This window comes from Nelusetta ayraudi, unplaced genomic scaffold, assembly GCF_046127955.1.
Source record: "Nelusetta ayraudi isolate G7.1 ecotype Tasmania unplaced genomic scaffold, CSIRO-AGI_Nayr_v1 ptg000001l, whole genome shotgun sequence".
Taxonomy (NCBI): domain Eukaryota; kingdom Metazoa; phylum Chordata; class Actinopteri; order Tetraodontiformes; family Monacanthidae; genus Nelusetta; species Nelusetta ayraudi.
The window spans coordinates 1,696,344-1,720,726 of NW_027466051.1; the positions used below are offsets into that span (position 1 = coordinate 1,696,344).

Consider the following 24,383-nt stretch of genomic DNA (forward strand, 5'->3'; position numbering starts at 1 on the left):
AAGAAGAAGAGGCGCAGCAGGGACCAATCAAAAGAGTTTGTGGCGTGTTTATCCCTATTTCCTCCTAGGGAGAAAAATCGCGCGACCGGGAAGAACTGCACAAAAACGAACACAACGAACCCAAAGCGGCCGTTTTGCCGCTTTGACGCACTGCTCACTGCTGAGTTCGAGCGGGAATTCAAACGCTCGCGTGCGGCGACGGCAGCGCGCTGACAGGGGCCCCATGACAGCTGCCGCTCTCTCTCTCTCTCTCTCGCTCTCTCACTCACACACACACACACACACACACGAACGCACGCAGCGGCGGCGCCCTAAAGAGAGGCGAACACGCGCCGCCACCAGCTCCTCTCATGTGACACCAGGCGTGAATCTCGACGCCTCTTCCCGTCTCCTCTCCTTTATTTCCTGCCTGCCGTCGATCTTCCCTCCCTGGATGCAGCCGTGTCAGCCTCTGTCTGTATCTGCCTGTTCACCCGCCGCTCGCCGGAGACGGATGCTGTTGTCGCGGCTGCATCGGTTATCAAGGCAGCGAGAGGAAATCAGCCTCCCCTTCCACTCCTCCCCCTCACCCCTCTTCCCTACTCCAACTGACTTTTTAATGGTTCTCTCTCTCACACACACACACACACACAGGCCCAATATGCTGTGATATTCTGGGATGGAATGGCAATCTACAGTGAATCCTGACTGATGGATGCTGTGTGTGTGTTTTGCAGAGGGTGGTAGGGGGGGGGGGGGATAGACCGGTCTCACCAAGAAGAGAAAGAGCAAGGCTTTCTGTTTTCTGTTTGGTGAATCTCAGTCAGGAGAGAAAAGGACATTTTTAAAGACGCAGCTGTAAACAAGTCAGTGTTTTTTTGTTTTTGTTTTTTTTTTACTGCTTTGCTGCACAGGCAGCAGAAATAGAAGAAGAAGAAGATGAAGGAGAAGAAGCCCTCAAATGTTTTTGCAACAATTTGTTCCCTTTGCCGCTGTTTAAAAAAAAACAACAACAAACAAAAAAAACAATAGCGATTATGTCCTGAAGGTCCAGTTTGTTCCCGACATTGTGTTAAGTCTAAACACTGCTGCAGTGCTTTGACGAAATTTCATCTGTGGTGGATTTTTACAATAATGCGTTTTTACCTCGGGACATCTGAGCCTCCTTCAACTCAGTTGAGCAGATACTGTTTTTAGAATGATCCACTAAAAAAGGCCTGATCATTGTTTCCTTTAATTCCCCTTATATATTTGAAAAAAAAATAAATAGATAAACGTTATAATATAGATAAATTAAAAATTCATTGAAAAAGAAAAAGAAAAAACCACCAGGCTCTTCCACCAGGTCAGCTGAATCATATTTTGTTGAGTACTGAGGTGTTTTCACTCCCACTGTACAATAGCATTAATTAATTGTTTTTTATTCAAACTCAGTCTTTTTTCTCTGGTGCTGTAAACCTTTGAGTGATGGTGATACAATTTTACATCATCTCTTCTCTTTTCTGCCTCAGGTTCGCCCCTGCCATGGTTCGTTTGACCTCCTGTGCTCGCTGTCTCACCTGTTCATACTTCTCCAGCTCGGTGTGGTAGATCTGTCTGATCTGGGTCAGCTTGGCTCTGTAGTCCGAGTGCTCGGTCGAGTTGTCCACGCCGGCTCCTCCCGAGGCCGCTGCCGCTGCAGCCGCGGCCGCCGAGCCGCCGCCCTTCTCCGGCCCGGACACGCCCTCCGCCAGCAGCATGTTGTCCAGGCGCATCAGCTGCGGGTCGGGCGGCTCCTCCTCCTGGGCGCCGCGGATACTCAGAACTGCGGAGAGCAGGGACGGGGTCAGAGGTCAGTCATACGGGGTCGTACCTGCCGCACGCGATGCGTCTCGGCAAGTTCGTCAGCTGCAGCCACGCGTGTGGTCAGCTGACAACCTGCTGGCTGACATCACAAACACAGCCTGACAACTCTGTGTGTGTGTGTGTGTGTGTGAGTGTTCACTGCTTATAGTCGCTCCTCAGTTCTGTGTTTTAAACTGCGTTGACGGTGAAAACACTTCCAGTAACACTGTCACAATGACGGGGATGTTGCAGGTATTTTAACCTGAAGGAATTATTTATTCTTGGATATAAAACTGCTTTAATGTCTTTTTTAATATATTAAAAAACAAAAACAACAAAAAACAACAAAAAACAACAAATCTACTTGACGTTTGGGAGGGAAATAAACCACTTGAAAATATAATATATACTACAGTATAATGTATACTATAAATATGATATTTACACATATTTATTTTATGGAACCCAACATTTAAGATACACATTTCAACTTATTTTTTTTTTTTATCATTCATTTTTCTCAGCGCAAACACTTTCCTAAACTTATTATATTTAATACATTTCTGATTTTGCAGTTAATTTTGGGGGGTTATTTTGCTCCACATAAACAGAACGAGCCGCATCCTGAGCCCCTCGCGTGTCAAACGCAGGAGGGGATTTTGCTGTCGTTGTTGTTGTTGGTATTGTCTTTTAACGTGACCTCAGCTGCTCGGTCCTCGATTCGCGCAGACAGTATTTTGTCTGGTACCTCTGCTTGCCACTAGAGGTCTCCCTCGCTCTGAACAGAATCCGAGTCACGCCTTCCATTTTCTGGGAGCAAAAAACGGTGCCAAGCTCCGACTGTTCCTCCCCCTCCTCCACCACCACCACCTCCTCCTCCTCCTCCTCCTCCTCCTCCTCCCCCTCCGTCTGACAACCATCCATTTCAATATGAAACACCTTCTGCGGCTGTGAGCCGCGTCGCTAAATTGATCCCAGAGTGGACATCAGAGGTGCGTCGACGGCAGGCAGGGGGATTGGGTTGGAGGGGCATCACCGCCGTAGGTCGTCCCCCCCCCACCCCACCTCACCCCGCCTCACCCCGCCTCCCTCCTCCACCCTCACCCACCCCTCCTCACCCCCCGACGTGTCAATAGCCATTTAAAACGCTACCATTTGTCATTTGTCTCGTTGTCAGTGGATGCGAAGGGACAGGCGGCGAGCGCGTCATTAATTCAGAGACAATGGGAGTGTTTGGTGCATTAACCCCAGACTGCTGTCCGGGGTGGGAGGCCTGGGCAGGGGGTCACTGGGATGAGAATGGGGCCTGCTGTAGGAGGGGTGGGGGGGGCTGTGGGGTGTCTCTAAGTGGACTGGAAATGCAAATATGGCAACTGTTGGCGAGTGGAAGGGGTCAGAGGTTCAGGCCGCCGGCTCGGCGGGAGGTAGATTGAGTGTGCGGTTGGGGGTGGTTGGGGTGGGGGGGGGGTGTCTCGTGGGAAGGCGGGACTGCACAAACATCCTGTCCCATTACCCAGACCCCTTCATCACGCCGCTAAATGTGCGGCGAGGCCTCAGTGGGCCAATCATACCTGCTTCAGCCTCGCCTGTCCGCTCCGGTTAGCAGCACCTCAGCAGAGTTCCCCTCATGCCCCCCCCCCTCTCCCACAGCACTCCACAGCAGCGCCGAGTCGCACTTACCACCTCATAAATACGAGGGACTAAAGTGGGTGTTAAAACCGGAGCGCGCCACAGTTTCCCAGCGAGGAAAATGAGCCGCGGCTCTTCTGGAAGACATTTTTCGGGGGGTAAAAGAGCTCGACGAGCTGCTCCAAGACATAACACAAAGAGACAAGTGCACAACGAGACAGACAGATTTCTTCTTAGTGTACGAGTGGACGTGAAGTCACGGAGAGCGTTTGCGACTTCATTCGCCTCCGCGGAAAACGTGGAGGCGAATGCACACTTTGAGAGGGTGAAAGTGCAGGGAGATGTTTCTGTTAGAAAAAAAAATATATATACTCATATATATATGTGTGTGTGTGTGGGGGTGTGTGTGTACATGTGAAATAGTCAAGGCCAAAGTTCTTACTGAGCTCATAAAACGTCTAGACTGTCAAATGGAAGAAGGGAACATAGAGGGGGAGGAGGGGAAACCCACAACTCGCCGCGTCCGCAGAAACGATTCGATTCACGTCTGCCAAGTTCCAGCTTAACATTCATGAAGTGTTTATTTTACTTGGCTTAAAGCACCTCCATCATCAGTCTTTTGAGGGCGGCTGCAGCGGAGAAGGTCATTTCTTCAGAGATCTCTTAGAAGGCAAGGAGAATAAAAAAAAGAAGAAGAAGAAGAAGAGTGGAGAGCGGGAGGGGCAGGCGGGGAGGGGGTTATGAGGGAGGGATGGGGGGGAAGGAAAAACAGGAGAAAGGTCAGGGACGAAGCAAGCGGCTGCATTCAGCAGAGCAGCTTCGCCATACATGGGCGAATGTGACTAGTAAAAAAAAAATCGTGTTGTTTTTTTTGTTTTTTTTGCGTGTCGACGCGTGTCGCTAACGGTCGACGTGGACGGCGGCGGCGGCGGCGTCTCTGCTCTGTTCTGGCTGCTGATGCTGCTGTCTGTCATGTCAGGAAGGGAACCAGGAAGGAACAATACATCACGCCATGTTGGCTGTGTACTGTCATCCCTCATTGACAGAGCATTGTCTCACACACACACACACGCGCACACACGCACACACACGCTCGCGTGTACACACACACACACACACACACAGAGCATCCCGGGCTAGCGGGACCGAGCTAAGTAGCTGTTAACTGCCATATCAGCTCCTCCTTTTATCACACCATCTGATGGGACTCCTCCACCACCACCGGCGCCACCAGCAGGTTACTGCCGGGACAAAACAGGAATCTGGATTCTCCTTAACACGACTGATAACCCCCCCCCACACACACACACACACACACCCACCCACACCATTTCTCGTCACGGTGAGAAATAATAAAAAAGTAGCGTCAGGAGGAGGGAGACACTGCTGGAAGCGCCGACTGATTTGGTTTTGACCTGTAATTAAAGCGGATCAACCTCCAAACAAATACAGCTAATAAAGAAAGAGGAAGAGGGGTGGTGGGAGGTGGGAGGGTGTAGCAATGGGGGCTGTGGTAATGCGTCGCGGCGAGAGCGGCTTTGCTGTGGGTCATAATTACACGAGTCAGTGGCGGGCGCTATTGGCTAATGGCGGCCTAATTGATTCGTGCTAATGTTTGCTGGAGCCCCAGGATCCGACGGTGGCATTCGCTGGCCGTCCGGCAGCGTGGGTGATCTCAGCGAGCCACCCGAGGACGGAGAGAGAGAGAGAGAGAGCGAGAGGGAGCGAGAGAGAGAGAGAGAGAGAGAGGGAGAGAGAGAGAGGGAGAGAGAGAGAGAGAGAGAGAGAGAGAGGGAGCGAGAGAGAGAGGGAGAGAGAAGAGAGAGGGAGCGAGAGAGAGAGAGAGAGAGAGAGGGAGCGAGAGAGAGAGGGAGCGAGAGAGAAGAGAGAGAGAGAGGGAGCGAGAGAGAGAGAGAGAGAGAGGGGACGACTCTCGCAGGGGCCAAGAATTATTGGTGCGATGCAGTAATACGCCCTCCCCACCCCTCCTCCCCCCATACAGCGAACAATCCTCTCAAGGAGCCTTTTTCTTCTTTTTAAATTTTTAGAATAGCTCCGCTTTGTATTTTTTTTCCCAGCATGCTAATAATATGAATAAGAACATTGGTTCTGCTTGACTGTAAATAATGCAGTGATACGCCAGGATGCGAGATTGAATGACAACGACGCCGTTAAATGCGTGCACTGCCCGTCTGATGGACGGAGGAGCTACGGATGCGGGAGAAGATGACATTTATGCAACCCTGCAGCAATCTGGCCTTTAGCAAATCAAATTAAATACGGAGAGCAAAAGCGATTGACTTTTTGGGGGAGGTGGACGTTTAACTGTGGGGGCTGTTTATCTGCAAATATTTATTATTTTTTATTTGATTTTATTTCCTTGCAGCCGTAAAAAAAAAAAAAAAAAAGGAAAAAAATGGTTTCAGTGTCTGTTTGGGTCAACTCATCTGCGGCTGTTGTTGTTGTTGTTGTTGTTGTTGTTGTTGAGGTCTGAGTGGGACAAAGAGTGGAGGAATAACCTCGGAGTTGGTGGGTGGGAGGGTGGGAGGGTGCGGTGGTGAACCGTGGCTAAAGAAAAGTGGGTTGTTGAGCCCGAGGCAGCCGGCGCGGTGAGCAGCGTCCCTGGAAGAGGTGTTGTCGTCGGGTAAAGACACCGGCATCGCTGACGCCCGACTGTCACATCATCCTCCGGCCTCACATGACGATGGCCACGCAAAACTGTGAGCAACATCAGAATCGACAGCGGGTATAAACAGAAAGAACCGCCACATCCAGGTCGTCGGAAGGCGGCTCTGAGTCACCGCGGTGATATTTGAGCCTCCTTTCAGAAACTCCCAGCAGAGGATTAAGATTTTCTTCCCAGGGTGCTTGTTGCATTTTAATGCCATTTTTCTTTTTCCTCCGTGAAATAAAATCAAACTCTGAGGTTTTTTTCGAGCGACGGCCGTCCGGGCGCCTCCACCGTCCTATCAGATTTAACCCACGGCAGGCTGTCGGAAGCCATTTCCACACGTAATCCCCGTCAACAGGGACTCCGGCGACCTGTCACGGCCATCCAGGGGGATTGTGGGAAAAAAAGCCTGATGTTTAATTAATGTCGCCGGGCCGCTCTGTCACCGTCAGCCACGGAGGGCGGCTCCGAAGCTGGGACCCTCTGACATCAGAGATCAGGCGCCGCCCCGGTGCTGACATGTGATCCTCGAACGTTACATCACCACTAGTGGCGGGCAGGCGCACGAGTGGCACGCACGCACAGGCGTCCAAGAAGAAGTGACACGCCGTGGACGCCGGTCAGGTGACGGCGTGTTGAGGGCAGATCAGCAGCTTGACTGGCCTGACATTTCCCAGGAGCGCCCTGATTGGAGGAGGTGAAGGGCGCCAGACCCTGACGTCGCTAACTGTCATGTTTACCCCCCCCCACTGCCCCCACCTCAACCCCCTGTTTTTTCTACTCAGCTAAAATCACCTGCTGCTTGTTTAGCAGCGTGAACGCGTGCAGAAAAGCGAGAGTACTTCAAAATTAAAATGAAAACTAATGTTCATGACTGCATCTTTCACATCCGACAGTCTGTTAGTCCAGCCCAGGAAGTGAAGCTCCTGCTATTTGTCTGTTAGCTACAGTTAGAAATTAGCAAGAAACTAGAGACACAAATAAAAACACCACCGTCAACGTACACTACAAAAACAACCTGCCTGACTTGCGTTGCGGGGCTAAAGTAGCTTAGCTGTCTAGCTGTGCTAATATGTTCTTCTGAGAACAAGCTAAAACGTAGCTTCGAAATTAGCCACATATACTTCTGTTTTTTTAATTTTTAATTTTATCTTATGATGGTTAAAGACAATCGGTGATTGGCCATATTCATTATTATCCATTACAATTTCCATTGTTTGCTTTCCCAACTTTGAGAGTTGCTTCTTTTTAAGCTTTAGCGTCATCAGCCGTGATGTAGCGTAACGCACACAGCGGGTTTCCGATCACGTCGCCTCTATTGATTTTGCGATTAAGGAAAAATTTAGGGTTACCAAATTATTTACGGCCACATCATCCTGGTATATTTATGTGCTAAGAAAAAAAGAAAATCAACCTGCAGAAGCCAGCGGTGGAGAACGGCGGGTGAGGTAATTCTGCTCTAATTAATCAGTTCGTCCGCTGGAGGATAAAAAACAAAAAACAAAACCTGACTGCGGAGCCAAGAGTGCTCCTGAATAATTAACCCTTTGTGCTGGGGCTGCGGTCGGCCTGTCGGCTCGGATTTACAGTGACAGCCGTGGCCCTATTTGTTTGCATTGGTGCTTCAGTGGGCACACTTCATTGTGTCTTCAACACTTAATAAATCACAGCGGAGGCCCCACCCCACAACCCCCTTCCCACCGACCCCCACCCCCCCCTTCCCACCCCCACACACCGCCACCCTCGCCCCTCTCCGCAGCGGCACGCTGAGCCCCGGTGGTCCTGTCACGAGGCAGGCACCGGCGCCGAAGCGACAGCTACATGCTAATTCAACATCGGCATAATTCATTATACAGCGGCGGGTGTAGCGGGATGGAAACGGGAACCAACACACACCAGGAGGACGGCGGCGGCGGCGGGGGCAAGCGAACTGTTAAATCCTGCTCACTGTTGTAAAGACTCCAGACTTTAAACTGCTGCCAGCAATATGAAATCACACACTGCCATCGCCCCCGACACACACACACACACACACACACACACACACACACACCACCGTTTATATGGGTCCGAAAAAGCAGCTCTGAGAAATGCGAAGGCAGAAAAAAAATTGCTTCTCTTCGTCAACCGTCATTTATTTTCATGGGAGAGGGGGAGAAAAAAAGGTTAACAAGTACTATCAAAAAGGTTAATGGGTGATGGGGACAATTAAAGCTCCTCTGCGGTGTTTTTAAAAAGCTTGGCTGTCTCCTTTTTTTGATGAATTATGGTAATCTAGAGCGCTACGTTCTGAAAGTCACAGTGAAAAGCCGTGAAAGGCTGTAATATCACGTATCAAAAGGCAGGATGGGAGCAGCGGCGTTCAAAAACGAGGAAATGAATGAGGAGATAAAGAGTCAATTAAACCATTGAGACCATCCAGAAGAGGGGAGGAGGAGAAAAAGAAAACCCAGACAGCCTTCACGGTTAACGTGCAGCCATCACAAGAAGCATTTACCTGATGATATTTGTTTAGAAGATTGGTGATTTTATTGGAAATGCAAGAATTTTAAAATGAACACGCTGATAAATTGACTGTTTAGATTTCAAGCCTGAATCTTGCACATCCGTCTTGCCAAGCGCCAACCTCAAGCATTTTCATCATTTTGAGGTTGTTTCGGAGGTGAAGGCATCCAGTTGCGCTGTAGCTGGTGCCAGCTGTCCTTAACAAAACGAAACAAAAAATCCTACAGAGACAAAGACAGAGAAGCAACTGCGAGCCTGGCCGCTGCAGTTTCAGTGGAGGCACTTTCGTATAAAGAGAGGAACAAAAACTATGAGGATGGAAGAAAGATGGATGATGCATGCGTAGATTCTATCTGATATTCCATGTTGTTTTTTTTATTATTTTTTTTTAGCTAATCAAACCAATTAAAAACAAAAAACACCTTCTTCAGAGAGGACGAGCAGCCTCTCTACATCGGCTGCTGGAGGTCTCAGTAGGTGAGGAAACCAGTTCAAACCGGTTCCCTGGTGACGGGCAGCAGCTAACGAGCAACCAGGCCAACGTCCAGTATGAGATAGCGAGCAGCGTCCGCCAGCTTCCACCAGCCCGGACGCCCCTCCGGGGCATGGGGTGGGTTGAAGGGGTGGGGGGGCGGGCGTGGCCAGCGAGGTTAGCCGCGTCGCTAGCCACCGCTGCCCTGGCGCCTTATTAAATTCATTCCTTCAGTGGAGCAGACGAGCTTGTCAGCGTGAAACCAGGCCACGGAGGGAAGGTGACCACGGCACCACCCTCAGCTCAGGCGGTGGGGGGCGGGGGGTGGCAGGGGGGTGGTGGTGTAGCCACTTTGTCCCCCCCCCGACACCCCAACCCATCTTCCTCCTCACTACCCCCCTCCCACCCCCGATGTCCCGGTGATTCCTGCTGTCAGGCTGCATTAATGGAACACACAGCGCCGCTGCTGCTGCTGCTGCTGCTGCTGCTGCTGCTGCTGTTCCTCCTGCTGCTGCTGCTGCTGCTGTTCCTCCTGCTGCTGCTGCTGCTGCTCCGTATCTCCTGCTGCAGGACACCTCACTGTAGCCTCGGCTGACCACCACGACAAACCGCCACGCTGAATATTAACCAAGGCCGTGCAGCACCTTTCGGGACGAGTCCTGCTTTGGAATTCTGAGGACCTGCACACCTTCTTGTGAAGTAACCAGTCAGCTGTGAATGGAGAGATGGAGGTTGTGGCTGTCTGATAGAAATAGAAACAGGAAGTGCGGCAGAGACGCAGGAATCCCCCACCACCTCCTCCATGCCTCCCCGTGGTGTCCTTTCTCCCACCGCCAGCCAGTTTATGTTAAAGTGATTAACGGTAATTAATCCTTAATCGCAGTGATTAGCCAAGTCGCAGTAAATTAAGCCACATCTGGAGCAGCTGAGGGGCTGCGGAGTGGCAGCGGGTGCTGCCCCCCAACCCCTTCCCCACCGCCACTGTTTCGCAGTGGCCTGATACGCCTGATAACATGGTTGTTGTTCCAGTCAGGTCGTCCTTCAGGCGTCACCACTGTCGTGTTTATGCAGCATATAAAAATGCATGTGAGCTCTGACGGTTCTTCAAGTTATGAGAGTCCAAGAAGCATCTTTTAAATCCGGGAGTCGTCTTAATGTTGTGGGTGACATTGTACCAGTTGGATTCACATCTTTATTTTTGTCTCTGAGAGTGTCACCAACAGAGAAAAGCAGCCTGGTTAGCCCTCTGTTTACAGCCACATGCTCAATCTGCAACGTAAACTGTTGGACCTTCCACCTGTTGGGTGGAAGGGGACAAAAAAAATGCAGTCTCAGAGGGCGGAGCCAATTTCTGGTTGCTGGGGGAGGAGGTATGGGGAGGGCGAGGTAACTAACCCGGGGGAAGGAAGGCTTTGGGCCCATTGGTGACATCACAAAGGGTTCATTTTCACAACTGGAAGGATGGAGTGACGGAAGGACGTTCCCTTGTTTGAAGGCCATCAGCTGGAAAAAAACTGACTGACCAGTGGATTCTGCAAAATGTGTCTCCTTTCAAATGTGAAACTTTTTTCGCTCGTGACCTGCAGCATTTCTCTGCAAGCCGCCGTTTTATCGCCTGCCTCTGGACTCGGATACCAGCATATGTGCAGATAAGAAGATCAGCCGCCTCCGCAGCGGATGTCCTGAGTTAAGTGTAATTAGACGTCCGGATCTGATCAGTGTCCCTCAGATAAGTGCACTACACAGACTCTATTTTCAGTGATTTGTTAAAATGATATAAAGACTCCGGGAGGAAGGAAAGAAAGAAAGAAAGAAAGAAAGAAAGAAAGAAAGAAAACACGCAAATCTGCTTAGTTTTTTCCTGAAGCCGCCGAGCAAAAGGTCACCCCAACCTTTTCACTCAGACCTTCCCGGCGAGTTATTGCCTCTGAGGACGCGTGTCGGGGGAGCAGAGGGGATAAAAGACGGCAGCCGCCTCCCTGCGAGATTCCAGACTGAAATATACAGACGACTTCAGTTGTCTTCGTCCTCGTGATGAAGCAGGCGTGAAAGATGCAAGCGTGACCCCAAGACAAGAGTCAATCTCCCCCCATCATCATCATCAGCCGCACTGAACTGGCCTTGATGGTTGCTGTCGACGGGGCGTGACGATTGAAAATCAATCGATTATCAATTTGTTCATTCCTTCTGCCGGTCGGTGGCGCAAACATGAAAAAAAGACGGCATTTCTTCTTTTGTCGGCATATTTTCCTCTTCAGTCAGCCAGACGCGATGATGCGTTGACTCCTCCCAGTGTGATGACGAGGTGGGGGGGATGTGGGGGAGTTCTCCCTGTGATTCTCATCCCTGCTGTTTCTGCTGCTGCTCGTCTTCCATGCGGAATCTGGTGCAACTATGCCACCAATCATCACGCACCGAGAGATGGAAACATCTCCAGGTATTGTTTTGTCCATTTCAATGAAAAAAAAAAAAGACCAAAATCCTCTGTCATGCAAACTGAGAGCTGTAAAAAAAAAAGCAGCTTTAAACCCTTAGCGGCTGCTGCACCTCCAGCTGAACTGGCTGCTCTGGCTGTGTGCAGCAGTAGTGGCAGCGGCGACTGGCGGCGGCGGCTGCCAGGGAAGCCGTGCAGGCGGCTGGGCTCCCGCCGAGGAGCCAGTTTCCCGTAGCAGCGGGTGTTCAATCTGATATTTCTCTAGCTGGCCCCCCTGGAGAGTTCCTCCGCCAGCGCCCGTTACACAGCTCCAGATTAATTACACACTTTAATGAGCTGAATTATTAATGTGGCTCTTACTCGGCGGTTTGAGGAGGCGGCGAGTGGCGAGCGGCGGGCCCTCATTAAAACATCACACGGCGCCGGCGGGAACAGCGTTATTTAGCCGGAGAAATAATAAGATCTGGTGTTTTCACATATTGGGGAAACACAGTGGAGCAGCGCTGAGTCCACAGCGAGAGGAGGGGGAGGAAGGAGGCGGGAGGAGCGGAGGCTCATGCACAACATTATGTCATTATGACTGCAGACCCGAGGAAAATGAAAGGCCATCTGAAGCAGCCGCCAGAAACCACTTCCTGTCTGATTGTTCAGCCCGGATGGCGGGAATGGCGGCGGCAATCAGGGATGAGCTGGACTGCTCTCTCTCTCCCAGCGCAGGGCGTTCGACAGAGTCAGCAACACGGCCGAACGTCAATATGACACCGAAAGCAGTACTCGATTATTGACAGAATATCACCTGAACAGAGGAGGGCGCGGAATGAAACCAGGAAGTGGTCTGTACCAATCAGGCGAAGAAGAAGAACACTGTCGCCCAAATGTCCGCCCTCCAGTGGCCGGATGTTTTACTGGGATGGCAGAAGTGATGACATGGCGTCTTGACAAGTGAGATTGAAATCTGCTGGTTGATTGGTCCCCCCGGTGAGGCGGCGCATTAACATGAGCCGCTGATTAGGAACCGGAGCGGTCAGGTGACCTGGAATGGCCCTGGAGCCACAACGCCAACCCCCCCCGCCCCCCACACCCCTCCTCCCGTGCCCCTCCCCTCCCTAAATGACCAGTGACTCATTACAGTGGTCCTATTTGGGTCAGGGAGCAGATGCAAATGTAGGTCAGAAGGAGCGCTGATGTCAATCAAGACAGGGTGTGGGGGTGAGGGGGTGAGTGGTGGGAGGAGGGCAGGGACTGTGGATGAGCAGCCCCCCCCCCCCCACACCCCTCCTGTGAGTGGCACAAGATGTTGCAGAGGAAAGTTCATTAGTCTTATTTGTGAGCATTAGCTCAATTTTCGCCAGAACTAGCTAACTAGTTAGCAGTTAGCTGGTGATGCCGCGATGCCTGTTCAGCGTGTCCGTTTACCTGGTGGTCACCTCGCCAGCACCGCCACATTTCCACATCCAACCTATCCTTATCTTACACTCGTGCTCCGTCCCTGAAACGGTGGCGAGCGACTCTTTGGCGCCACTTCATTTCCCACCGACACACGAGCTCAGACGCAGCGCTAACTGCCTGGAGGTTGACACTTGTCTGAATAATGTTATGCTAATGCTCCAGTCTACCTGTATTTACCCCTAAGTGCAGCGAGCAATCTGTTGATTGCGAGAAAGCAATTTCCCTGAAAGAGAGGGAAGAGGGAGGGGAGGGAGTGAGGCAGGGAGGGAGGAGTGTGGAGGCTGCAGAAAGACTGAATGAGAGGGTAACAAGAGATCTTCTTTAAGCTCCGGAAAAAAGCAATTTACAGAGGACGACAATTTTCTCCGGCTGTGAAAGGAGCGCTGCCTCTAATTGTGCCTGTGCAGAGCCGTCAAGGCGGAGGGACGGGGAAAATAGCAGAGCAGCAATTCCAGGACAACACGGAGGTAAAAGCAGCAGAGCGGCCGTAAAACCTGCCTCTCGCCACAGCTCCAAGCCTGTTAGAAGGTCTGGAGCATCCGGAGAAATATAGTGGCCTTTCCCAAACATTGCAACGGCTCAGGGGACAGACTCACTGCTGCTAGTGACAACATCTTCGACTTCTTCTCCTTCCTCTCCTTCTGCTTTTTTGGTAAACAGATCAGAGAGGCCGGGGTTCACTGACAGGATGGAGACTCAGATAATTGTTGGAAATAGTGGATTTTGGGGAGTTTGTTTGTTTAAATTCCTGTTTAAAATGTGCCACTGTAGAAATTAGCATTAGCATGAGCAAGCACAGGCAGACGCTAATGTGAGCGAGTGCGTTAATGCCATTGCTACGCCATAGTCTCTGACGTCTCTAATGTCACATTGTCTTCAGATGCTTTTTTTCCCCCTTTTAATTTGCATTTTATTTTATTATTATTATAATAAATTATTCGATGCTCAGCTCCGACTGATCATCTTAAACTCCACAAAAAAAAACCCCGCATCAAACATACATCAAACATCAAAGTAGCCTCTGTCTGCCTCCCGTAACACAAGTCTGAACAATGACGAATGAGGACATTGTCCATTTAATTTGTTTGCCGCTGCTCGTGTCGGCCGAGCAGGCAGATGTAGAAATTAATTGCCCTTTCTGACGAGGACTGAAGCGCGTGTGAACGTGTCGCCAGCCCGCGCGTGTGTCTGTGCGCGTGTGTGTGTGTGTTTGGGTGTGACGAGGCTTCTAAAAATAAAGCGGCAGCGTGTGTTCTGTGTGTGTGTGTGTGTGTGTGTGTGTGTGTGCGTGTGCGTTCGCGCGGTGCCAGATTGGGCCCAGCGCTGCTCGCTGTTCGTCTCGCTCTGGCTCGACTTCTATCTGCCCGCCTGATAAAGCTGCTAACAGGCCTTTATCGCGGAGCGAAGGGGGGAAATATGCTGCTGCCAGATTAGGCCCCAGACTCTGCCAAGGTTATAAACAGCCTGTTATCTGCGGCCCAAACACAGTAATCCAGCCTCTATCAGCAGCCAAACATATGGGCCACACGGAGCAGCGATAGCCTCCGACGGGCGGACGGACGGACGGACGGACGGACGGAGGCTCGATCGCCTTTAATTGCGATGAGAGCCAGCGATCCCCTCCCTGCAGGGAGGGGAGAGGAGGAAATAAAAACAACCTGTCTTATTATTGTGTCCCGGCCCCCCCGGCGGCGGCAGGGGCAGCGGGCAGGAGCTGGCCAGCGTTCGCGTCGCTCGACCTTTCCGCAACGCTGCACCTGCTACTTCCTGTTCCAGCTCACCGCCACTCTGGATCCAGGAACGTTTTCCCGGGAATCTGCCTAATCTGTCTACCGGCTAGCGGTCTAGCGGTAGAGTGTCCACCCTGAGAATGAAGGGTTGTGGGTTCGATTCCTGGCCAGGTCATGCCACCCTTCTTGGCACTCAGTATTCGTAGTTGAACTTTGGGGGATTGGATCAACCAATAATTCCTGGGTGCAGTACTGGTACCTCAGGTTATGGATCAAATGCGGAGGACAAATTTCCCGTCCTTCTGGATGTAACCACTGGGACTTTAAATTGAAGTCAGCCATGATCTTTATTTTTCTTTCCTTCCTGTTCCCGCTCAGGATGAATATTTTCCCCCTGCGTCCTCACTCAGCGTCTTCTTTGAACGTTTCCGTCCGCAGGAGTAATCAGATCTCGGCGGCGGTGCTGGCGGACTCGGACTATGAGATTCTCGTCTGCTCGGGTCTATTTCCAGCCGCTCTGCAAAACACAACGCAGGCCGCGGTGGTGAGTCGGAGCCAAGCGCCAGTTCCCCACTAATCCAATCCACCAGACCCCGGCTGTGAGAGCCACACAGACGTCTCTCAGCGTCTCTCGGCACGAGTGAAGTGAGAACAGCCAACAACAAGGGTGATCTGATGCTGATTTGAACTGAAAGTTCAATACAAGGGTTCTTTTCAAGACGGCGTTGGACTTGGACGTTATATTCATTGATAGTATGACTAGGGATGCACCGATACTGATACCAGTATCAAGTATCCGTACTGATACCAGGGTTGAGTACTCATGCATGCTTCTGACAATTTTGGTAAATTTCTGTTTGTACTGCAGTGAAACTTGTGACAGTCAGCCAATGTTCTCGAAAAACAAGCCAAGGGATGTTGTTCAAATGACACAACAACTGTGTGAAAAAAAATGATCAAAGTAATTCTGTAATGTGCAATGGCCTTATTACGTACTCAGTATGGGTATCAGTAAGTACTGAAATTGAAAGTACTGAAAGTACTCGTAGTCGACTCGTTCTGTGAAAAAGTGGCACTGGTGCATTTATAAGTACAACTTAAAATAAAGCTGAGCCACAACCAGCGTTGAAGTCCTTCGTGACTTCAAAATGCAAAAATGTTTGCGACGTCGTTCAACCAGAGCAGAGCTAAATGCGGAGGGGAAGAACTCAGGCTTCATAAAAGATTCAGACCTGATGGTAGCTCGCCCTAACCCCCGACAGAGCCCACCTCCACCCCCATCGTTGCTATTCCGCTCTCGTGGCGGAGGATGCACACCTGGCTAGGGAATAATAATAAGAAAGAAAAAAAAATAGTAGACGATGCATTCAAACGTATACTTCCGAACCCTCGGAAAGCTAAAATTATCTGGCAGAATCTGAAAGAATTTGTGCTGCGTCCTCGACTACCGTATATCTCTAAGTTGTTCCCATCTGAGAGGGTCAGCAGGGGGGATTATTGGCATTATAAAAGGCAGCATCACATCTGTTATGCTTAATATTGATGTATTGCGTTCCGTTTTTTTTTTTTTTTTTTTATTCTCGGCATCTGCTACCTGCTCTTGAACGTCCCGCCAACCGTTAAAAGGCGGCGAGACGAGCTCATCCGTCTCGCGGCGCATTATTCCACGCACAGCCGCCGTGAAAAGGGCACAAAGTCCCATAAATCCCTCATTTTATATACTGCCCCCAGATTTCCGAGCGCTGTCCAATAAAGTTTTAAATGTCATGAAGGACCTATAATGTAGACGGCATAAACCGCACCCCCGTGCTCTGTCCCTTATCTTTTTTATCCAATAAAGTTTTATACCTTTGAATCAACTATAAAACGCTTTGGAAAGCGTCAACAAGGGGATAATTAGAGGACTTTTATTGTTATGATGATGTATCCCAGCTGGCTCTTTTGTACCTTCTGACAGAAAAATGAGAGAAAAAGTGGCTGCAGATTCACTGTTTGGGACCTGAAAAGATTTTCTGTAAGAGGATTTTTTTTCTCGCAAGGCCTCCAAATCTGGACCGCGTTGTGACTTGTTCGGGCTTCCAGGAAATAGCCCGAGCCCTTGGCTGTGATGTTTAGAATCCTCAGAGACGATGGTAACTGTGGCCGCCAAGGTTTTGTGTGTGTGTATATATATATATATATATATATATATGTATATTTATATATATATATATATATATATATATATATGTGTATATATATACATATATATATATATATATATATATATATATATATATGTATATATATATATATATATATATATATATGTATATTTATATATATATATATATATGTATATATATATATTTAGTAATTTGTACCAAGATATCTGATTTGTGCAATTGTTCAATTAATCCATCACTTATTTGAACTTTATGTATTTCCTGGTTGTAGACGGTCAAACCCGACGTTTCTCATTGAACGGCGACAAAACTGGTTACGGCAAAAACAAAAAGCCAAGCAAGATCAGCGTCTCAGCGGCGCAGCGTTTCACTTGGGTGGAGGCGGCGGGCGGGCAGCCTGGTAATGACACACACTCGCCCCAGTCACCTAGAATGAACACATAGCACTGGAAATAGACCGGAAACTCACCGGCCTGCCGACGGCTGCCAAACCAATCAGGAGCCAGAGACCAGCGTGACGCCCGCCGCCACCGCTGCTTGTGCCGCGTCTGCTGCCGCGTCTCAATCACGCCAAGCAGACATGATGGAAGCATGTTAACCACCGGGGCGGCGCTCTGACACCATCGCCCGCTCACGCTCCGCCGGTGTGCTGCTCAGCCATGTGTGCGGTAACGCCGAGGACGGGACGCAGCCCGACCTCGGACTGTGCGACCCACAGCGTTGCCACGCCAGCGGCACAACAACGGAAATGTCAACACAGTCAGTCAGTCAGTGGGAACCGCACAGGAGGTTCTGGAGAAAAAACACCTCAGCAATGTTTTCTGGATAGACAGATAAATAAATAGATCCAAGTTACGTTATTCACGTTATTCACCCCGAAGGAAATTCAGTTTCTGAGCTGCACAAATATATGCAATCAGTTCATAAATAAGTGCATAGAGAGTAAAAGAATAATTGAAATAAAGACAAAGGTAAAAAAGTGACAATAGCAATAGAAATTGCAGGCTGTAAAGTACAAAGTTTTCATAATAGTAAAAGTACAGAAAGTGTGCTAAAAAAAATACACCCTACTCCTTGTGATGTCATAAGGGGGCACCAACACTTCTCCCAGCCTCGTGGCCACAATCAGAGCCACGGTTGGCTCAGCCCTCTGAGACCGCCTGGTTCTTGTCCCCGTCCAAAACACGTGGAAGGTCCTAACAAAGCCTCCGTTTTAACAGCAGGTTGCAAAGGCAGGGCTGAATAATGCTGCTCTGTTGAGGCTGAGAGTTTTTCCTCTGGTTTTTGTCACCTCCGGCGAGCGCTGAGGCCACACGGAGGCAGAAACCTCGAGCAGGTCCCGTCTCTCAAGGTCAAAACATCCTGTTTTCTGAAGACTTTTAGGGGCAATTAATGGAACAAAGCTGATAAATGAGTCTTAGATGAGAGCTCTAAGTACCTTCCCTGAAATCCTGGAAATCCAACTCACTCTGGCCATTGAACCCCCCCCATAATTCCAATGAAATATCGCTCACTTATCCTGTATTAATACTGAGTGCTCTCCTATTGATTTGCACGTCCACGCTGGTAGGGAGAGACAGGTCGCTTTGTACCTGCAGCTCAGTTCCCCTCCACCACCACCAGCAGCAGCAGCAGCAGCAGCAGCAGCAGCAGCAGCAGCAGCAGTTCAGCCTCCAGTCTCCTAATGAGCTTCTCTGTTCCAGTGTGTTGCATAAAGTCATTACCTCGCGGCACATTACTCCATTTATTTCTTACATGTGGATGCCCCCGGTAACCTCCCCCACCACCACCACCTCCCTGTAGGAGGCATTTCCCATGCCGCTCCTCCTTTACTGTACACATAGCCAACGTCTATAATGCTGCCGCTGCTTCACAGAGATGTTGGAGGGCAACGAGGGAAGAGAAGGAAGAAGAATATCGAGAATAATGAGATAAAAGAGTGAGACAAACGCGGAGGAGGAGGAAGGAGGAAGAGGAGGAGAAGAAGGTGGAGCAGGAGAAGGAGGAAGAAGGAGGAGGAAGGAGTGAAGGAGAAGGAGGAGAACGGAGGAGCAGGAGGACGAAGGAGGGAAGGGGAAGGATGAGCAGGAGGACAGAGGAGAGGACAAGGAGGAGAAGAAGGATGAGGAGGAAGAGGAAGAAGGAAAAGGAGGAGGACAAGGAGAAGAAGGAGGAGGAGGAGGAGGAACAGAAGGAGGATGAAAAGGAGGAGGAGGAGAAGAAAGAGAAGGAGAAGAAGGAGGAGGAGAAGATGGAGGGGAAATGTCTCGCCTGGCAACTGTTGCCGCAACTGTTGCGCAGCAGGATGGCCCGCTGGAGGTTGAGATGCCTGGTGGTGACGTTCAGACATCCCAGAGGTTCTGGGAGCTCAGGACTCAACCAGATAAATGCCAGAGTCTCAAAGTGGAACCACAGCTGCTGCTGCTGCTGCTGCTGCTGCTGCTGCTGCTGCTGGCAGTGAAGAGACGCGACCCTGCAACAATTATCTTCAGGAGTCCGAGTCAGGACACTTTGGCGTTTTTGTGTTTTGGTTTCCACTGTGCGGTTGGACCTGACTGTCAGGAGTTTTCTGGGGGGGTGGGGGGGGAAACAACACAAAACACATGGTGGGTGTGGAACTAATTCACACACAGACACACATGCCGACAAATGTAAAGTCACTGCTTGGACAATCATCAACATAGTCAACTGGGAACATATTCGACATGAATCCCTTCACATGATGTCACAGAGTAACAGGGAACCGAGTTCAGATGCTGAATAAATCCTGGCTTTTATCAGTTAAAGCTGCTTTTATTTTCAGCGGATGACATAGAGACAAGGCGTTAAATTACAGCGACATTGCTTTGTGTGTGTCACATAACAAGCGCACGCGTGTTCTCCCCTGCACGCACGAGGATTTACTTCTTTTTTTTCTTTCAACTTGGCCGGAGTCGCCAGAAAAACACTTGTGGCCTCCTCTGTAAATCAGCAGCGAGCTCCAAACCAGCAGGAAAAATAATTACAATGGGGCCCCAGTTTCCAAGCGCGCGTGTCTCTCTCACAGTGTCGCTGTCACATCAACAACAACAACAATAAAACAAACACCACCGCCGCAGCAGTAACATCGTCCGGCCGACGGCCGAGCCGCCAACTCTCGCCACGCGGTGGCGACGCTGAGAACCACGTCAGATCCTGTCCGGCGTTCACTCGACCTGCCACTCACTTCCTCCGCCGCCGCCGCCGACATCCGTGTTGTCGTTTTGTCCAGCGGCGTCATTTCCATCGCAGCCATTTGGACTGGGTTAGCGCAGCTAGCGTAGCGGCTGCGGGCCTCACGCATCAGTCACAGGAAACATTACCAGCAAATGTGTCCCCTCCTATAATTGGATGCAGCGTCCGCCCCCCCCAAACTCCCCCTTGCTGTCAGGCGCTGACGGTGTAGGCACTGTGGCGAAGGGGGTGGGAGAGGGGTGAAGGAGGAGTGGGGGGAGGGGAGGGGAGGGTGGGTGGCGGTGGGGGGGGGGGCGGTAATGCAAGCGGCGGTGAATCACTCAATCTGTTTGAAGCGGGAGAGTCGGCAATATGAAATCCATATGAATGTTTCAAGAACCCCCTTCCCAAGTTTCCATTAAAGGGAGGGAGGGGAGGCGGAGTGGTGGTGGAGGATGGAGGGACGGGAGGGGCGGGGGGGTAAAAGAATCTCCCGGTAAATTGCTGCACAAAATTGTCACCATCTTGCTCGTCCTCCGCAGACAGGGGAGGGGAGAGAGAGAGATGTGAGGCTCTTGTTTGAGCGACCGTCCTCCTCATGTTGCTGCTGCTGCTGCTGCTGCTGCTGCTGCAAGGCCAAGTTAAAAAAAAAAAAAGAAGGCAAAAGAGAGTAGACGGGAAAAAAAAAAAAATTCCAGTGCTTTAATAATTGAGGGAGAGGCTGAAGGGTTCCTCTGGCTGGGCCCCGTTCTTGATGTGCAGAGTCCTTTAAAAGATGCATGGCTGCCTCCCCCGAGGGAGACGGAGGGGCTTCAGCCATCCGAGGCTGCCTGCCTGCCTGCCTGCCTGTGTACACTGGGAGATTACAGGCCCGCATCCACTAAAGCAAGATGACCAGGGAAATGCTCAGAGGACCGTTAGTTATTCCTCCGCAGTGCAGAGCTGTTTGAGGGATGACTTTACACCGCCCCCCCCTCCTCCTCCAAGCTGATAAGATACTATCAATATTCATGCCTCTAAATCAATTATATCCCCGGTGGACTTGAAATGCAAATGACTTGAGAGGGGCGGATGGACGGACGGACAGACAGATGGACGGACGCCACTTGCAAAGCGTGACTCTGCAGGCTGGGAGGAGAGCCGACGCCAGGATACACAACTCTGGGTAAACAAGCCGAGCCGAGAAGGAGGAGGAGGAACGACCAGGAGTTCAGTAAACACAAGCGCAGACGCACGCACACTCTGACTCTCACGCACGCTCACCGATACACACACACACACACACACACAGTTGCTGCTGCTGCTGCTGCTGCGGAGCCTTTAAAAGATGCAATCTCTGACTCAGACGTATCGCTTTCTCCTCACCCTGCCATTAAGGCTGGGGCCTAAATTATTGATCGGCCGCCTTCATCGGCATCGCAGTCACGTCCGAGCGGCAGCGGCAGTGGTGGTGCTGGTGAGAGGGGGGTGGGGGGGGGGGGGGCTAACTCTGTCCCTATGCTCCAGCCGCTGAAATAATTAAAGGGAGTTCTCATTAAGGCAGAATGAAAGGTTGAGAGAGACAGGAGGGAAGGGGAGGGGGTGGGGGGACTGAGGGGCATTCTGGGTATTTAATGTCGTCCCTCGGGGGGGGTCCCAGAGGGCCCCGGAGGGGTGGGGAGGGAGGGAGGGAGGGGGGGGGGGGTTGCCTCGTCGTCCCTGTCAAATCCTGCGATTGCCGCCGCCGCCGCCACTGCCACGTCCAAAGGCGACAGTCGGCTCCTGGAGGCGATAAATACAAAAAATGCTGCTCCGGCCCAAACGCACAAATAACATGTCAGGACAGCAGCGGTGGGCAGGAGGAGGCAGGAGGCAGGAGGCAGGAGGCGGAGCCAATGGCAATGAGTTATAGCTCGTTAGCGGCGGGATCGATGGCGGTGTTGCACAACCTGAGCGGTATAAATTAGCCGTAAAAGGTTCCGAGGCTACGGAGACGCAGCGCCGCAGTGATTTCCTGCCCAGCCTGGTTTTAATCCGGACGCTGAGGGAACTGAGAGGTTTTAGTTGTCCTGATGTTCACCTACACCTCCCTCTCCCACCCACCACCACCTGTTCCACTTTTCACATTTAGATGTAGAGCAGTAAGGTCCAAACTCTTGTTCAGATAAAGATTTTGGTCGTGAGCTTTGAATATGTCTCCGCCTCACCGGACTATGATGATGTTTCCAAACTGTCCAGGGAGTTTTGGGAAAGCTACAGCATCCAAAGACAAATATTTCATGTTAATAAATTAATAAATTGCCCTACAATTATTGTGTTGTCTGCCATCTTGCTTGTCTTGGTTGCCGTGTAGCCAACGTGTCCGTGGCAACGCTGCCTTTCAGTTTGGTTTGGTCTGGTCAAGCTAACACAAACCAAGGGATGGGGTCATGTGACCAAGGGGCAACGTCATTTGAGCAAGGGATGATGTCATGTGACCGAGGTACGGTCACATGACGTCATGTCACCGCTGGAGGTCCACCATGTTCTCCTCGGCTGGGCTTCAGCACCGTCTTGCTCGTCCTCCAACGCTGCCTTTCGGTTTGGTTTGGTCTGGTCTGGTCTCCAAGCTAACACCAACCAAGGGATGGGGTCATGTGACCATCATCCTGCTCGTCCTCGGTAGCCCAGCTGGACCGACAGCAGTAAAAGCTCCTGACTGATGAGCCCGACTCGGTCTTGACGGGAGCCTTCCCTTTTCGTAGTGGGAGAGGACTCCAGCCACGGCCGCGTGAATCAAAAGATTTGTGGCTTTTGGTGGATTTGAACCAAAAACCCAACGTGTTGGTAGCTTGTGTGCATTTTAAGATTCAGATTAGTGAATATTTGATTCACATTTCACATTTCAGGCAGAAATATCTGCGCAGCTTGCTAACGCTACATTAGCACCTCCAGTTCCACTCAGCTGAGGACTGAATTAGAGTCAAAGCTGTGCACATTTCCTCATTCCTCTCCTGTTTTTTTCCCTTTCCCTCCTCGGCTGCAGAGTGCACTCCACAGATATTGCACTGTCACGTCTCCGCGCGGTGGGGAAAAAAAAACGCAGAACGGGGAAAAGCGGGGGAAAAAAGAGAAAGGAAAAAAAAAAAGTCAACTCCTGCTCCTCCTCGGCGGAGGAGGATTTGCATGCGGCGGTCACATTTGTGCCAAGATGGCTTTTTTTTTTTTTCCTCCTTTTCCTTCCCTACCCGCGACCGAGCGGCAGCGAGAGTCCATGAATCATTTTGTCACATTGAGCCTCACGCTGCGACTGGCGAGCCGTCTAAGTAGCTGGCGGCCCAGGCCACGCCCCTCGTTAGCGGAGGAGGGTTCATTATGCAAATGATGCTGCTGGAGCGCTATCAACTAGGCGCACGCTCCGTTATCCTTCCCCGCCGCCGCCGCCGCCGCCGGGGCTCCTCGTCTCCCCGATCGCTCATACGGAATCATGGCCTAATAGCGTCCCATTAACATAATTGCCGGCACAACTAGTGTTGCGTGTCTCAGAGCCACTCGGCTGCTCTGCCAGGCGAAGAGGAGGAGGAGGTGGAGGGGGTGGGCAGGGTTGAAGATGAAGGGGTGGCAGGCGAAGGAGGGTGAGACGGAGGGAGTGGGTGGAAGGGGGACGGGGGGGGTGGCAGAAAAAAAAATTAATTAAGCCAACAAAGTGGCCACTCCCCTCCGACGGCAAACGTCTGATTTTTGTTTATTTATTTATTCTATTTCATTTTCTGAGCCGTTCCGGAGTCCTTGACAGTCTCCCGGTGCTGGCGAGTCGACGGAAAGCGCCAGAAGAAAAAGAAAAATCTCCTCCGTCGCTCTGCCAGGCCAAATAAAACCCCCCATTATTTTTCTTTAATTGATCCTTGATTAAAATTTATCGCGCATGTCGGTGCATCCCACGCAAAAAAAAAATCCCCCCCCCCTCCCCGCTAATGTTTGGGACGCGGCCCATCCGAGCACATTTCCACCGTCTGAGTGAGCGTCGGAGGCGGCAGCGATGGCGTCCGTTCAGCCCTAGTGGCGGTCCACAGTACCACACCCCAGGCGCCCCAGATAAACTGTTGCAGCGGGGAGCTGGAACGGCCGCACGCCGGCTGTGGCCACGCCCCCCAGCCCCCTCCCCCTCGCGCTCCGCACAGCCACCCGCGTTGCGGTGATGAATTGATTGACACCATTTTCCATCGTCCGCCGCTGACACAGAGTGAGAGAGGGAGAGGGAGAAAGTCTCCCTGGTCCCTCTCCCTCTCTCATCAAAACAGACCCATCAGCGCCGCGTGCCGGAGCTCCGGCGGCAGCCGTCGCTGCTCGGTCGCCGCTCGATGGCACGTCGGGC

General features: G+C 51.1%; 1 protein-coding gene across 4 annotated transcripts in view; it reads right to left on the reverse strand.

Annotated features, from left to right (window-relative positions):
- LOC142885381 (pre-B-cell leukemia transcription factor 1-like) overlaps positions 1–24,383 on the reverse strand; it is a 52,528-nt gene that overhangs the window by 12,555 nt on the left and 15,590 nt on the right. For all 4 annotated transcript variants that reach the window (XM_076022083.1, XM_076021901.1, XM_076021995.1 and 1 more), the window contains exon 3: positions 1,539–1,783. In XM_076022083.1, coding sequence (XP_075878198.1) covers positions 1,539–1,783 — 245 coding nt within the window. The remainder of the gene's footprint in view (positions 1–1,538; positions 1,784–24,383) is intronic.